Source organism: Castor canadensis, chromosome 7 (assembly GCF_047511655.1).
Source record: "Castor canadensis chromosome 7, mCasCan1.hap1v2, whole genome shotgun sequence".
In the NCBI taxonomy this organism is placed as follows: Eukaryota; Metazoa; Chordata; class Mammalia; order Rodentia; family Castoridae; genus Castor; species Castor canadensis.
The window spans coordinates 109,865,243-109,882,502 of record NC_133392.1 but is presented as its reverse complement, the minus strand read 5'-3'; the positions used below and the strand labels follow the sequence as shown (position 1 = coordinate 109,882,502).

General features: G+C 42.3%; 1 protein-coding gene across 5 annotated transcripts in view; it reads left to right on the top strand.

Moving 5' to 3' along the window:
* Nucleotides 1–13,383: 13,383 nt before the first annotated feature.
* Raver2 (ribonucleoprotein, PTB binding 2) overlaps nucleotides 13,384–17,260 on the top strand; it is an 80,309-nt gene continuing 76,432 nt past the window's right edge. For all 5 annotated transcript variants that reach the window (XM_074079880.1, XM_074079879.1, XM_020184243.2 and 2 more), the window contains exon 1: nucleotides 13,384–13,623. In XM_074079880.1, coding sequence (XP_073935981.1) covers nucleotides 13,411–13,623 — 213 coding nt within the window. In that variant the 5' untranslated portion in view covers nucleotides 13,384–13,410. The remainder of the gene's footprint in view (nucleotides 13,624–17,260) is intronic.

Here is a 17,260-nt window from a genome sequence, read left to right as displayed (position 1 = left end):
AATCACCGGGCAAAAGACAAATTTGATATCACAAATGGTCACAAAAATGAGAAGATAGTAAGTCCATCAAGGGAACCATGAATCTGTGATAATTTTCAAAAAAATATAAGCTATAAGATTACTAAATGATGGTTTAAGATGAATAAATGTTGAAAGGATGAGTTGTATTTTGGTACACATAGAAAATGACTATTTATGTGAAACTTTCTGTTATAGGAAATAACCAGTTGTGACTTAGGAAATTTGTTCACTCATTATGAAAAACAGAATTTTAACTTCTATGTCAAACTTATTATAAACATGAATTTGAGCTACAACAGAAGGATTTATATCTTCAAAAAAGAAATTCCTTACTAAGTCATTGTTAAACTCTAAAGCGAGTTTACCAACTATTTCCTAGGAAACATTTTGTCCTGTCTGGGTTGTTTGTGTACACTTCTGCCTGAAGGCAGGAAAACACACCAGAAGTGACTTCCTCAAACTTCTTGGGGCATATGACTCTATAAGGTCATCATTATGAAGCAATTTTAGATACGTTTATACTGAGCTGGACTCAATTCAGTGGAAACTTGGGTGAGCTTGGTAAGTGGATTTTTTTTTTCTTCTTTCTTTTCTTTTTTTTTTTTTTTTTGGTGGAACTGGGTTTGAAATCAGAGCTTCATGCTTACAAAGCAGACTTTGTACCACCTGAGTCACAACCTCCAGTCTGTGAGCGGATATTTTGCAAGTGAAATAATTGCATTAGACGTGCATTGGCGTCACAGATAAAAGTTCTTATACTCATGGGCACCTGGAAACTTTTTGCAATATGTATGCAATTCCCACTAACCTAGTTTATGAGACCTTCTTTGTCATACCCTATCTTGAAATCTTTTTCTGTTAGAAGTCAATTCACCAGCTGAAAAGTATATTAAGAGAAAGGTCTATGCTCATGTAAAAACTATTTTGGAATAGTCCAACTTCAAAGCTTGATTTTCTCTTCCTAGGTGAATAAAATCTAAAGGCTGCTTGTTAATGGACAAGTGAGTGCATAAAGCAGAAGTAATGGAATATTGCAACCAAAAAAGAAATCGGGAGCTGGCAAGAGAACTTGGATGCAGCAAAATGGAAACACTTAAAATTAGCTAAAGACAGAGGCAGTGGTAGGAACACCACTGTTTTTGAGTTGGCAGCTCAAATGATAATGATTCTACAAGAAATTCACTCAGGCTTTAACTAGAGAATCCTGAGAATTTAGATCCATCAAAATATTTGGAAAGGTGCAGAAAGAATTACCTTGGAAAACTATACATGAATTGGCTCAGAAGCAAATGTAGAATCTGTGAAAGGCAATATGATGGTTAGTCTTGACTGTCAACTTGACTGAATTAGAAACATTTAGGACATTAGTAACACACATCACGTGGTGTGACTGAGGGTGTTTCCAGACAGCATTAAAGGGGAAGACCCACCCTGAATGTGAGCAAGAAAGCCAGGTAGCACAGGCAGTCTCTCCTCTCTGCCCTTCTCTCTCTCTTTCTCCTTCTCTCTCTCTCTCTGTCTCTCTCTCTCTGTCTCTCTGTCTCTATCTCTCTCTGCCTCCTGGCTTCCATGATGTAAGCTACTCTGCTCTGCCACACCCTGCCATGATGGACTGAAACCTCTGAAACCATGAATCCTTCCTAAAGTTGTTTATATTGGGTACTTTTCATAGGAATTAAAAGAAGATCTAAGACGCCTCGGAAATTGGCACAAGAGAAGTGGAGTTGCTGTGATTATGCTTGACCATGTGTCCTAAACCATTGGAACTGGTTTGCAGAAAGAATTTGGAAGAGTTTGGAGATGTGAGTTAGAGAAATCCTAGGATGCTGAAAGCAGAGCTTAATAGGTGATTCTGATGGAAGTTCAGAAGACCAAAATGCTGAGAGAAATGCAGATAGTAAAGACTGTCTGTGCTCAGCTTCCCAGGCACTCAGAGACCAAGGTGGCCTTGGTCTAAGATGGCCTGGCTACAGCTCACAGTGACAGCAGACCTTGGTATCATCCACATCACAGGCCAAATGCAAGAGTTACACAATCATGGAGGCTTCTACCTCCATTCAAAGGAAAGCCTGGGAGTGGGAGGCTGGGCCATGTGCAACAGGGTTGGAGTCCCTGCAGGCAGCCCTGAGAGGGTAATGCATGAAGCTGAATAGGTGAGGCTTAAGGCAATGGAGACCCAAGGAAGTTGGAGACACCAGGAATGTGGAACATCCACTAAGGATAGCCACAGGCAATAAGTGGAGCTGGCCCAGGAGAGAAGCCATGTGAGCTGCCACAAGAAAGGCCACCAGCTAGGGTTGCCTAAGCCCTCTGGAGCTCACCTCATACCACCTACTCCATGCAACATGCTCCATGCTCCACACACATGGAGTAACAGGACTTATTAATTTCCTCCCACTGAATTTTGGTCTTGCTTTAGTCTGATCCTTCCTTCCTTTTTGGTTTGTTTGTTTGAGACAGGATCTCACTATGTAGTCCAGCTTGCCTTGAACTCACAATCCTTCTGTCTCAGCCTCCCAAGTGCTGGGATTACAAGTATGTACCACCATGCCAGGCTCTGATCCTTCTTTTCTATCCCCCCATTTCTTTCTTTTGAAATGTTTTCTCTGTGCCAAGTATTTTGAGAGTATGAAACTTGGGTTTTTATTTTATAGGGACTCACAGCTAAGAGTTTTGAGAAGAGACTTGGAACTTGGACTTTTGAACACTGCTGAAACTACTAAGACAATGAGAACTCTTGGAGATGCATTGTGAGATGAACTGGAGCCTTTTGGGGCTTAGAGCAGAATGGCTCATATATGAAATGTTCCCCCACAAAGGCTTATGTACTGAAGGCTTGCCCACCCCCCACCAGCTGGTAATAGTATTTGGGGAGGTTCTAGAAACTTTAGGAAGTGGGGCCTAGCTAGAGGAAGTAGGTCACGGGGGACGTGACTATGAGGGCTCTATCTTGTCTGGGCCCCTCCCTGTTGGTTTCTCTGCTTCCTGTCCCCCATGAGATAAGTAGACTCTGCCACAGACTCCCACCACTATGACTTTCTGCCTCAACAGGTACAGAATCGACAAAGCCAAGGACCATAGACTAACACCTCAGATGCCATGAGCCAAGATAAATAATTTCTCTCTTTAAGTTGTTTATCTCGGGCATTTGGTGATAGCAATGAGAACGTCTGACTAACACAAGAAGCTTAATATTTCTTTAAAACTGCCAGTTGAGAAGAGATAGTTTATGCAGTGATGAAGTGAAACACCTGCTAACACGGCTTCTAAAGCAATAATTGTCTGAGGTCCATAATCCATTACTAATCAATGCTAAGACTGCTGTCAGGACCCAGCTAAGTAGGTTTAAAAGTGTGCTTGAATGCCAAGTTGCAGTATAGATTCTCAAACCCAGTCTGGTAATGTACCAGGAGCTGAGGACTAGAGGAATGAAACTGAAGATTATCTAAAATGGCAGAAAAAAAATCCAGAAGAGTGAACGTATTTTAAAGTTTGCTGAGAATTCTACATATCAAAATTTTTTAAATGGTGTATCTCAATTTGGGTCCTCCAAAAAGAAAGACACCAAGGGAAAAGGAGATGGGTAGGAAATTTATGGAGAAGAATGTCATAAAGGATAAAAGGGGAAGGAGCAGGAATAGTAAAGGACATGCAATAGAGGTGTTTTTATAGAGTGCTAAGCAGGCACTCTACCGCTTTAGCCGCCACTCCAGGCCTTCTTTGTTTTTAGGCTATTTTTCAGGCAGGGGCTCGTGTTTTTGCCCAGGGTTGGCCTCAGATCACAACCTCCTACCTGGTCTTGGACCACAAGCCTCCTACCTATATCTTCCTGCATAGCTGGAACTATAGATATGTGTCACCATATCTATACTAGCTTATTTGTTGAGATGGAGGGGGAGGCTCACTAACTTTTTCTCCAGGCTGGCTTTGAACTGTGATCCTCCCAATTTCTGCCCCCTGAATAGGTGGAATTACAGGTGTAAGCCACCACACCCAGCCACAATATAGATTTGACCCCTGGGAAAGGAGAGAGGAAAGACAACCTTGTAGAAAGAGTCCCAGATGCAGCACAACCAGGCTAATAGCAAGTGCCCTAGGATGGAGTGTCTATTAAAACTGTCATGCACTGGAGAGAAACAACCCAGCTTGGCTACCCTCATGGCACTCAGTCATTGACTGGGAGCAGCCTGGCTGTAGCATGAATGCCAAAACAGGCCAGGAAAGGTAGCAGCTGGGCATGGTCAGCCAGAAGGGCCTTTGGAAGGAGATCTGAGTGCCTCTGTGGCTCATCCCCATCAGTGTGTCACACAGATACACTTTCCCCAGCATGTTTAGGGAGCAGCTCCTTCATAGTTCCTAGGAGTCCCTTCCCTCCACCCCAGGAAATTTCAAAGAGGGACTTTAGCAGGACAGACTGTATCTCTAGATGCTGCAGCTGATCTCAGAGCTGTACCTGGAATTCATTGTCTCCTTCCTCCCCTTAACTGTTCCTGGTGACTTGCCTGGAGGTATGACCCAAACCTTCATTCCTGAGGCATCTGATTCCTTGGCAATCACACTTTCGCATCTAAGGTGTGTGCTCCCTGGGCATTAACATGCAAGACAAAAGAATCTTTACTCCCCAATGTTCTCCATACACTTCTACTGCAGTGTCCACACAAACACTGACAGGGCAGTTTGCACTGCAACCTGGACTGCCCAGCTCTTTTCTGCTCCAGCTTCCATTCACAGCTGGTAGCCTTCCATGTCGCCCACTCTACAGGCTGGAATTGTACTTGTTGCAATATTCAGTGTGGATGGGGCTGTATCCAGAACTCAAAGAGGTCTAACGAGTATTGTGGCAGGAGGCATAGATGAAGCAACTTTTCTTTCACTTTGAAGGAAATGTCCTGAGCTGGCCATGGTCACTGAACTTCTAATAGCTTTACTAAAATGGCAGCACTCTGATTCTACACAGGTTTTACCTCCCACTTTCTGGAGTCATGTGCTGTCCCAAGCATTCAAGTCCTGCCAGATCAATATTATATCACTGATGAATTGGGTCTGTAAGGTGATATAGACTCTAATTGTAACATAGTATAGTGGAGAGTTGACATAGCTCAGAGCACAAAATTGTAAATGAACTTTGCTGTCCATTCTGGGTCAATAAAACTTTCTGATTCTCTCTTTTATTGGGACAGAAAAGAAAGAATTATCAAATCAATGACTGCATAATATTATAAACCTGAGGCCTATGGATCTGTTTTTACCATCATTTCTGGCACAGAACTATGATTGGAGCTGCTACTTGGTTGAGCTTGTGGAAATCTGTAATCTCCAGGATCCAGGTCATTTCTATAGATGGCACACTGTTGACTTCAGTGCAGATAGACCACGACTACCATCCATGCATTAAATCTTTAATGGTGGTTGTATTAGTTAGGATTCTCTACAGAAATAGAACCAATAGGGTGTGTGTGTGTGTGTGTGTGTGTGTGTGTGTGTGTATGAAAAAGAGAGACAGAAATTTAAATAGACAGAGAAAAATTAAGGATTTGGCTTTGGCTCACATAATTCTGGAAACTGGTGAGTGCAAAATCTGATGAAGGAGGGTGGCGGTCTAGAGACTTGGGAAGGAGTTCTAGTTCAAGTCCAAAGGCAGGGTGCTGGTGAGCCAGAAGGAGCAGACGTTGCAGATGAAGTCAGAAGGAAGTCTCCTGGCAGAATTCCTTCTTGCTCAGGGAAAGTCAGCATTTGTTCTCCTCAGGCTGTCGGCTAATTGGATGAAGCCCACCCACGTTATGGAGGCCAGTCTGCTTTCTTTAAGTCCCTTGATTTCAATGTAAATCTCATCAAAGAATGCCTTCCCAGAAACATCCAGAATAATGTTTGATCAAGTGCCTGGGCATTGTGGCCTAGCCAAGTTGACACAGTCATTACAGTGGTACTAATGCATGCCGTCATTTCTGGGATGTGATGTTGTTTTTGATTCACTGTCTTGGCTCAGGAGGTGATAGTTTCAGAAACTTTTCCTGGGCCTTCTTAATATGATGTTCTCACCTCACTAGCTAAGGATCAAAACAAGTCAAACTTCCACGAAAGTCCATCCTAATTCTTCACTAAGGACAGATGAAACGATCACTAGCTGGATTTATGGATGGTACACCCACTGTAAGCTGGACTTTAGCCAGGCTGCATATATTCCTGGTTCCCATGCCCCAAACATAACAAGGAGACCATAATGACACTTCAGGTCTTCAGGTCTCAGTGTCAGCTCAGACAGTTGTCCAAAAGTCCTCAGTGTGTATCGTTATTCCTCTTTCTCCAGAGTATAGTCACATGAGTAAATTGTTGTACATCCTTTGGAACAGGACTAGGGAAATCATTACTGTTAATATTTGTTGCAGGGTTTTTCTTCTCTGGAACACAACCATCTCTCAGTTATGCATTCTGGGTCTGAGAATTTCCGCAAATACAGGAACTGAGCAAAGAATCGTGAATTTTTACTGGGTAACCACCTTTGTCCTCCTGCCTCTCCATTCTTGCATGTTTCTGATTACAGATGTTAAATAATGCTCTCACTGGCTGCCCTTCTATTTTGCCTCTAGGGATACCAGACTCTGTTAACCATTTTTGTGACATCTTGTGGGTCATGACTCCTTGATGTTATTCCAGTATTGCTAATAGTTACAGTAATGGTGGCCTTCTGGCTTCTGGCAGTTAAGCATTGTCACCTGGTCTCATTATTTGGGGTGCTATCATTCCTATTACTATTAATGAACCCAGCTCTTTGACAGCTTCAGCCCTGGCCTGCAAGAAGGGCCACCCCCATGATACTGGAGTCCTCTCACCATGCTCCTTTTATGGCCGTGGAGAATGGGGTGCTCTCTGGGCCCTGTGATGGACATGATCCTTCTGGAAGCCTTTGCAGCATCCCCCTTCCTTTGCCTTTCTGTTCCTTCCTCTGCCATCTGTCTTGGCAACTCAAGAGTTTCCCCTTCTTTCAGCACAGGCCACCACCTTCTCTGGGCGACAGTGAGTTTGCCCCACCCTGAGAGAGAGGTTTGTGGCATCCCTGAAGTGCTGTTAAATCCCACAACCCAAGAAAGTGCTCCAAGTTACACAGCCTCTTGGTCTCTCATGCCCTGCCTTCTATCGTTTCACTGTTTCCCAGTTCCTCATTCCTCTGTAGGGCTTCAATAGAACGTGGAAATAACGAGCCAACATCATTATTCTTGTAGGCACTGTTCTTCCCATACCTTTCAAATACCTAAATATTTACACTAAGAAAGCTTTCTACATGCACCAGAGGAATAGGGACAGGGAAAGAAACCTAAAACTTGAATGTGGTTGATGTGCTCACTGTAGAAAAGCGAATATAGTAATCTTAAACTGGCGGAGGCGACTATGGGAAGGGGACCAGGAAGTAGTGAAGAGGTCTGGCAGAGATGAATCAATGTGGGTTGCGATACACAAGTGCATGGAAGCAATGCTAGGAATCTCTTTGTATAGCTATCTTTATCTCAAACTAGCAAAAACGCTGTCTTAGTATATCTTATGTTTTCTCTTCAACAAAATCGAAGAACAAGAGGGTAATTGCCCGGAAGTGGGGGGTGGAGGGGGTGGCAAACAAAGTATACACATGTGAGTAAATGTAGAAACAATAAAATAAATAAATAAATAAGTGTTCTCTTCTACCAGGATTTATTCCCAAGTCATCATCAGTGAAATCTTCAGCAATAGCGTGGTCACCTTGTGCCAGGGCCCATCCAGTGCCCACTCAGGAGCAGGTCCTCCTTGCCAGTCAAGCACAGGCAAACAGTCCTCAAACCTAATTTTACTGCCTGTTTTCTTTTACCATTTTTTTATCAACTGGGTCAGTTTCTCTGAGTCCCAGACATCAAACCAATCTTAGATGTTCAAAAGATGTTTTTGGAGAAAGATGAAGCAGAGAGGAGCAGGAGTGACTCAACCACAGGAGAGACTCAAAAGCACAAAGCAGGTCCCTTTCCCTTGTGAAAGGGGAAAAAGTAAGGAAGAGAAGATGAGGTAGAAAGAGCCAGGCTGCAGGGCCCCTCTGAGAACGTCTGGGCCTGGCGATTGGCAAAGATTGCTCATGACAGAAATCTTGTGTAAGGCACAAATGGCCCAGTTGTGGTACCCCACGGATTCAGGCATTGCCTAGGAGCGCTGTGGAGAATGCCTGCAATATGAGTGCTGTGGACCTGGAGGTGCAGCAGCTAGCAGGGGGCTACAGTCAGCAACCCTCCATACAGCATGCTCTCGGAGGGAGATCTGAGTGACACACCTCCACAATCACATATAAGTGCAGACGCGGGGCAATGGAACGAGAGTGCGCCAAGAAGCATTATGGGTAGTAAACGAGTGCATACAATTAGATAGAAGGAATAAGTTCTAGTCCTCTACTGCATAGTAGGGGACTATAGTTAACAATAATGTATTATATATTTCAAAATAGCTAGGAGGTTTTTTGAATATTCTCGCTACAAAAAAAACTGATAAATGTGATTTGATGTTACACAAGGTTTACAGGTATCAAAACATCCCACTATACTCCACAGATATGTGCAATTATTATGTGCCCATTCAAAATATAAAGAGGAATAGCAGGGGTATGTGCAAATTCCACTTTTATGTACCTGTGTATTGGTTTAGTGAGCTGGTTTAATGCTACAATTGACATGTATGAGTTTAGGGCAGGAGATATGTCTATTGAAAAGATTTGGTGGAGTCAAGCATGGTGCCATAGGACAGGAAGATCGTAAGTTCGGGCCAGCTCAGGCTACATAACCTTTCAAAAACACCCCCCCAAAAAAGAAAAAAAAACCAAGAAGAATTGTTGGGGCATGACTCAAGAAGAAGAGTGACCAGCACATCAATGTAGCAGAGAGGACAAACAGAATGAAGACTGAAAAGGATTTGGGAACATTTTGCTTTCTGGGCTTCTCTGAGGTGTCCAGGGAGCTGGGATGGAAAGCTGGAGCCAAGATTGGGGGCTAGATTTCCATCAAGGTGAAGTCAGGGACACCGGCAGTGGTGCCAGATGTAATCCAACTGCTTTTGCCTCACATCTTTTTTTCATTGTTACCTGGCTCCCTTCTTAGGGCTGGGCACATACATAGTAGAAGCAGAGTCCTAACAAAACTGCCAAATACTTCCCACTTTCTTTCCCTTCTAGTCTTTAAGTAGTCACCTGAGGTCCTATTGCTTAGACTTCTTTCAATCTACATGCTCAGCCAGAACGATCTCATTCTACCTCACTGTTTTTAAAACTATTAAGTTCTCTTAAAATTTCTTATCCATCTTCTGGGTATTCTTAACCCTGTGTCCCACTGTATTTGAAGCTCAGAGGCCAAAACTGAGCTCAATCTCTTCACTTCCTATACTCTTCACTTGCCTCATTTAATTGTAGCATCCCTGCCCACCAAAAGTTTTTAAAAATAATTCATAAGCACTCATTATCACTATTATTAATGTCATGACTGCCTTGTATTTAAGCCCTTGAGCTGAGCACTCTGCCAAGTCTTGTATACATATTACCTCATCTAATCCTCATAATAGCCTTTTATTATTAATAGCTTTTTGGGCACTGCTATTAGCTCTGTTTCAGAGATGAAGTGTCTGAAGCTCAGCATATTTAAGTACTCTCTCATGCTTTAAATAGTCGTTCCAGTTACATAAAATTGAATCCAGGTAATTTGACTCTGGATTCTGCTCTCTTGTGACTATATTTTGTTGTTTCTTTGCTCTGCTGAGTTTTTCTTAAAAAAAAAAAAAAGTCTCACAAATCCAGCTCTCCCTCGGGCTACAGTTATACAAGATTATATACCTGGGATCCAAAAGCAGATGGATTTGCACTGGAACCCTGGGACCCCTGCCTGCTGTGTGCCTGTGGACAAGGTACCTGCCTTCTTGTTCTCATTGGTAAAAAGGTACATTCTAGCTACACCACAGGCTAATTTTAGGAGTTCAATTGAAATAATATAAAAAAAAAAAGCACAGAATAAAACCTTAGGTAATCTATGGAAAAATTTATATATGTGCTTCCTTTTATTGTCAGTATTCTACTGCAGTATGAACTTGCAAACATTTTCGCTTTGTTTTTATAGATTTTTAACTGGTCTCTGAAATAAAACAAATTAATTTTTTCCATGCTTGTCAGGATTATTTTTTGTAAAGCTAAATCTGATCATCCCATTTCTCTGCCTCCAAACCTCTGATGTTACTCTTTTTTGGGATTGCCTTTGATGCCACACTGCTTCTTATTTAGCTTCTTAAAACTAGAATGACATGTACTACTTGTTTCTCGCTTATTTCCTACTCCCTAAAGAGGCATCGTTTTCATAAACATCACACTTATTCTTTCATGGACACACCAAGCCTTGTGATGCCTTTGGGCTTCTTTGTGTTCCCTCTTTCAGTATTTGCCCCATTTCATCTGGAAATATTCTACTTGTATTTCAAGACCCAAATCTCAGGATGATTGCCCCTAAGTCAAAATGCCTCCCCCCACCCCATGCTGAGTACTTTATCAATAGTATTTATCACATTAAACCTGCAATTACTGAATTGCAATTACTTTCTCCAGGGAAAAGTCCGCCTCTGAATAAAAATCAAATTTAGTGCATTGTAGTGTCTCTAGTACATTGTAGACAGTCCATATATAATAGTTGAATGAATAAATCACTAAAAATGTGTTGTTCTTACATTCTATGAGGTCTTTCCACATACTTATTTTAATCACATTATCATGATATATGATCATAAAATTGTTTGATTATAAGAAGCTGACTATTATTGTTATCAAATAAGCCTCATTAAACCTCTTCCATGTTTTCACCAGTTACAAAACTATAAAAATACACAAAAAAAACCCTTTTTTTTTTAAAATAAAGGCTTAAGTGAGCACATGGATGTCAAGACCAAGGTAATTACACAGAGCATGATAATTACCTGCGGGTATTGGTAAATACATTGCAGCTTGGTAATTGTACTCCACCTCCAGTTCAGATTAAAGTGTTCCTTAGTTTGCTAGGGAGGCTGCTATTTAACGAGTCAGCCTAAACCCTGAAATGAAAGGATTTCTTTGGGATTACAGTAGCCCCAAGTCTTTGTAGTTTCTATTCCTTCTTTTTTTAATGTGACAAGAACAATCAACTCAGATTCAGAGTTTTAAATAAGTAGTCTATTATTTCTCCTTGAAAACAATTGAACAAAAGCAACAAGGATGGATTGTTGGTTCGAAATCTAGAGCCATGCTAATGAAAAGTGATAATGGTACACGAAATCAATTGTGTCACCCCAGAAACCGAAAAAATGGAGACACCTGATTCATTCACTAGTTTTGGCTTCAAGTAACTTTCAATTATTTCCAAAAAATAAACCCATCTGTAAAAGAAGAACATTTGCTGCCACAGAAACTATGTAGAAGAATTTGCCAGAGATTCTGAAGTCAGTAACAAAAAAGCAGTTGGGAAAAGGTTTTAAGAAAAAGCAACATCACCAAAGTTAGACTCAGATTTTTTTTTTTCAGCCCTATTTTCCAGGGCTGCTCCTGAAGTTCTGTTTGCATACTAATTATCACATTTAATTATAGTTATTGCATAATTTTCCCCTAACAAGACTGAGCTCCTATCATACAGGAAGCTTATTTTATTATTCCAGTATTCTTAGTGCCTTTACATATATATTGTCTAGGACATAATAAACTTTTAATAAATGTTTGTCAAGGAGACAGTACTCATTTGGATAAATATATGCTCTGAAGCTTAATGGATGACTCAAGGATACAGCATATGCTAAGGTTATTTCTGCTTTGTGCCCATTTTAAAGAAGAATCTTTTCAAAGCCTCTCAGCTCTGTGAAATAGGTCTTTATTGGAATCATACAGTATGTAACGTTTGTCCCTGGTCTTTTTCACAGTGTCTTGAAGGTTCATCCACCTGTGGCAGTACTTGGTTTCTTTTTACAGCTGAATAATATTTCATTGTATGTGTGTATTACAATGTGCCTACCTGCTCAGCACACTTTGGCAATTCGGAGCAATGCTGCTAGAACCAGGGCTGTTCTGCCCAGTATCATTGTAATGATACAAATATTAGCAGAGAATAAATGCAGGAATATTAACAACCATTATTTTGTGGCGGAGGGATTACATGTGAATCATTTTATATTATTTGGAACATCTCACGTTAGAATTGATCAGACCAGATTCTATTTCTTCATATGTAATGAGGAAAATTGAGTTATTATAAAATATTGTAAAGCACCTAGAAACACTGAATTCATAGTTTTGAAAAATTTTTATACATCTCGGTTATGTTTATTTAAAACATTTCCCCCAATGGATTACATATTGGCACGAAACAGGCTTTTTTGTTTGTGTTTGCGTGATACACACTTAAGATGCATGTCCTTCAGCCATCCTCATTTTTTTGACACAGGGTCTCACTGTGCAGCCCATTTTGGCCTCGAAGTCGCAAGCCTCCTGCCTCATCCTCCTGAGTGACGGAATTACAGGTGTGCGCCACCACACTCAGTCCACAGTTCCACTTTGCTGACTGTCATTTGGGCCAGTGCCAGTCAAAAGTTATTTGATTGTTTGAGCTGGTGACACCGCTTTGACTACGTACAGTTCTACACTATAACTCTCCCTCCAAGTTTCAATTCAAATAATGTTCCAAGTAGCGTACTCTCCAGCCCTCTGCCATAGCTCTCCTTTCTTTCCGTCCTGCTCTTCCTTTCAGCCTGGCTCCAAGGGTTGCAGACGCAACCATCCAGGTTCTCCATCTTAGCAACTGTGCGACAGGACCCAAAGGACTGGTGAACGACACAGGTTTCTTAGACACACCAAAGAACATACACTATGATCAGATTTTACCAAACAGATTTAAAAAAAAAAAATCTCCTTTACTTCTAGAAAATCTTCAATTTTGAGATTCAGTTCAAACTTTGCCAAAAGTGCCCATCTTGGAAGCAGCAGAGGAGGCTCCTGTCTCCCTGAGAAGCCTGAATTTGCACCTGGCACCTCAGCGCGGGGATTTCGAGGGGCGCGGGGGACAGGGGTGGTGGGGGATCGGGAGGCCCAGCGCCCCCCAGGCCCCGCAGAGGCGCCCGCGCAGGTGTCGGGGGGCGGTGCCCGGAGTCGGCGAGGGGGGCGAGGCCCCTGGCGCGCGGGGGCCGGGGCAGGGGGAGTGGGGCTGGGGCGCCCGCGGCTCCTCCCCGACTCCTCCCCGGCTCCCCCGCCCCTCCGTCCCCCGTCCCTCGGTCCCTCCCTCCGGCGCGGGCGCTCTCCGAGGCCGCCTCGCCCGCCCGCGCCCGGCCTCCAGCGCGGTCTCCGCGCGCTCCCCCTCGAGCCTCCGAGGCGCCCGCGGCCGCGGCCCGGGGAAGATGGCGGCGACGGCGGTGGGGCCGGGGTCAGGTCCAGGTCCCGCACCGTGCGGGCCAGGCCCCTCCGCGGACGCGCGCCAAGGCGCCGCGCACCCTGCGCACCCCACGCTGCACCCCGACGAGGTGGCGGCGCGGCTGCAGCGGATGCGGCGGGAGCTGAGCAACCGCAGGAAAATCCTGGTGAAGAACCTGCCTCAGGACAGCAGCTGCCAGGTGCGGGGACCGCGCTGGGAACCGAGCTGGGGGGCCGTGGGGAGGACCGGGGTCCACGCCGCACGCGGGGCACCCGGCCTCGTGCGTCTCCAAGCCCGCAGACAGCCTGCCCGGGAGGGGGACGGATTAGGAAACTGAGGCTCGGAGAGGCGGAGCTTCGCGTCCAAGGTCACGGGAATCAGGGCGGTGGCCGCCAGGTCTGGCCCGCTGCTTCCTTCTCTGCCATCCGTGCAGGAAAGTGAGGTGCTCCGGCTCGGGTTTGGGGACCGAGGCTTTGGGAACGCCTTTCTAAGGGGCCAGAGTCCCCGCGGGGTCCATGGGCTGTGCGGTGGGGGGCGGGGTCGCGGGAGAGCTGGGAGATAGTTGGGCTGCAGCAGGAGCTCTTGACCAAGTTTGAGACAACTTTGTTCCCCCGGCCCGCCAAGGCCCCAGCGTGGAGACGTTGCGACTTTGCCTTGAGAGCCCGGCGGCCTCACTGCCAAGCCCAGTGCTGGAGGATTTGTGTCCCAGTGACTTCCATGGGGCTAAGAGGTGGCCACGCTGTCTTTAAACCCGATTAACTCTTGCTTTAGAATTAAAGACTCTAAATCCACTGAACTTTTTTTTTTTTTTTCTTCTGGCTGCAAAAGCTAAGTGCTTATTGTAGGAGAGCTAGAAGAGACAAAGAAAGTGTAAAGAAGAAAATGCAAATCATCTACATTTGGGATACTCAAAGATAGCCAGGTTAACCTGGGATGTGTAGTAGCCTTTCTTTTCCTGAGCGTAGGTATTCATAGGTATTTTGTTTTATCAAATGTATGAGATAATTTCATTGATTCTTCAGAGTTTCTTAATTGTCCAGATGTTCGTTCACAGATTTCAGATAAATAGCTTGAATTTATATATTGAGCGTGGTGGGCTGTCCTGGGAGGTGGAGACTTGGGCGAATTCACACAGTTTCTCTTGCGACCAGCTGCATGGAATTGCAGGAGGGCTGGCTGTTGACAGTTGCATCTCTATTCTTCCAGGTGATCTATAAAATAATAACACTAATGCTCTATTACTGTGTTGTTAACCTTACATAGCCCCTCACGATAAATATGGTCACATATTCTCATAACTCATGGGGCTACTTGGTTGCAAAATGCAAAGTAGAAAGTCCTATTAATATTGTATCTCTCCATCCCCCTTTCAACTCTTTCCATTCACCATTGTCCACTTCCCATCTGTCAGGTTTTTGTGATGCTACCTGGTTTTTTGGAAGCTACTTCCCCTGTCCATGCAAATAGAGGATGGCCAGGGAACTCAGAGAAGGGAGGCTTGAGAGAAGCAGATGGCATTTCTGATAAACAAGCTGAAGAAACAGCAGCTCTGTGTGTAGATAATCCAGAACACTGAAAAGTGTCTTGATTTCCTTTGTAGAATGTCAGCTGTTTTTGTTATAACATTTCCTTTTGTTAATTCTAAAAATATTTAGATGCAAAATTCAAGTCAGTTCTGTCTATTCTTGCTGTTGGAATCTTTCATTTCTCTTAAAAGAGGTGGAAAATGTATCCAGGTGTCTTATGAAAGGAACAATTAAGTTACATCTGGTATCAGTGATGGAGACACGTTTGCTGAGAATTACACCTGTGAGTTTTATTTTTGAGATAGTCTTTCTATGATAAACTTATGTTTACCCTGAATCTTAGAATTCTCTGAAAAGTAGCAAGCATAAGCTAGCAACTCAAATGGTTGTAAGTCTATTACTGCCAAGTGAAGTCTGTTAAATTCTTAGGCTGTTAAACTCCTGCACCATGTTTTTGAGGGGCCCAGAGTTTCATCCAAAAGCAAAAGAAAGTTAAGAACACTTGTTTCCAGACTTGTCCTAGCATTTATCTTTTCTAAAGAACTGCTATAGTAAAATGTTCTTCATATTTCTGATATGTAGTTTTACAGTTTAAACAGATCAGAGTTAGATTACAAATAAGGTTTGCTTTAGTGTTAGTTTTTTTTTTCTTTCCTTATCATCTTCAGTACTTGTACAGGCTTTACTAGTTTTCTGTTCATGATTGTAACTATTAGTGGTCTGTGTTTTATAAGTAAGTAAAATAGGCCAAAGTTGGGGGGGGGAGGATGTTGGTGACAGTGGGAGGAGTAAGGATGTGGGGAAAGGAGGGTGAATATAGTACAAATTCTGTGTACACATGTATGTAAATGGAAAAATGAGATCTGTTGAAACTATTGCAGGAATGGGGTAGGGGTGTATAAAGGAAAATGATGGAGGGGGATATTCAAGTAGGATATATTTAATATATTGTAAAAATTTTTGTAAACGTCACAATGTATCCTCAGCACAACAATAAAAAAAAAATGGGTCAAAGTATGGTAACTTGTAAAAGCAATTAAAAGCCTTTCCTATAGATAATTTTGATTTGAGAATTGCTATTTTTATTGGTTCAGTAAAATTAAAATATACTTCATCTCCTTTTTTAAGTTGTAATGTTTTTATAAGTATGTTCTGCAAGATTTTTTTTTGTTCATATCTTTTACCAATTTCCCTTAATTCTAATGTCTTTTTTTTACTTAGTGGCTCTGTATTTTGCTGTCGACTTAGTAATGAAAGTTTAACTTTATTTTGTTTTTCTTTTTTAGCTAATAAGGCCTATATTATATTACCAGATCTAAAACTGTATATTTACCTCTGTAAAATGATTAATTTTATTCAATTATTAAGTAACCAGGTATTTGAAATGCTCTGTTTTCTAGAAGATAGTCTGTGTTTGTTTCTTCATTTATTTAGAATATCACATTAATAATCAAAGACATTATAACGCTAGTTCTCAAACTATGCAGTTATGTCTCTAGAAAAGCTACTGGTTAGTAACTGGATAGGTGGGAACCTGATAGGTTTTTCTTAACAATTCGGGATTTTCCTTTTTAAATATACTTTTCATAAATCAAATTTTTATTTCATGTCTGGTGTAACATTTATATTATACAACCTTTTAGTTTCTATGACTAAAATGCACACTGAAAGTATTATTCTTTTAAATGGAGCTTTTAGAGGTACATGTATCAAATGCCTTGTAGAAATATAAGCTCTTTAAAAAAAAAGAACACCTTTATATCAATGAGTTCTCAAAAGCTTTGTCATTGAATAATTACTGTGCCCTGTCTGTTCTGCCTCCCAAATGATTTGGAATCTTCTTGGCTTTCTTTGTTTTCACTGCTCAGCTCTGGGTCTGGGTTAGGTCTTTTTATCTCTTGCATAGATGATTGCAACTTTCTGGTTTGTCACCTACCACTATGGTCCTGTCTTTTATGGTTTAGCCTTCCTTCCCTTGAGAGATCCTCCCAAAGCCTAATTCTGATTATATCACTCTCCTGCTTTATAAAAATAATCAATCAAAGAAAAAAATCCCATTGGTTTCACATTCCCAGTACTGTTTCCCAAACTTTTCCTCAGATTTTTTTTGACAGTACTGGGGTTTGAACTCTGGGCCTTGTATTTGCTAAGCAAGCAGTCTACCACTTGAGCCACACCCTCAGCCTCAAGTTGCTTTTAATAGTAAGAAATAATGGATCTGAATTAGGCTCCTACAGAAGTGAAGTTACCTTGAAGATTTGTGTTCTGTCTGACAAAGTCATCTTAATTTTGTATTCTACTAGTAGCATT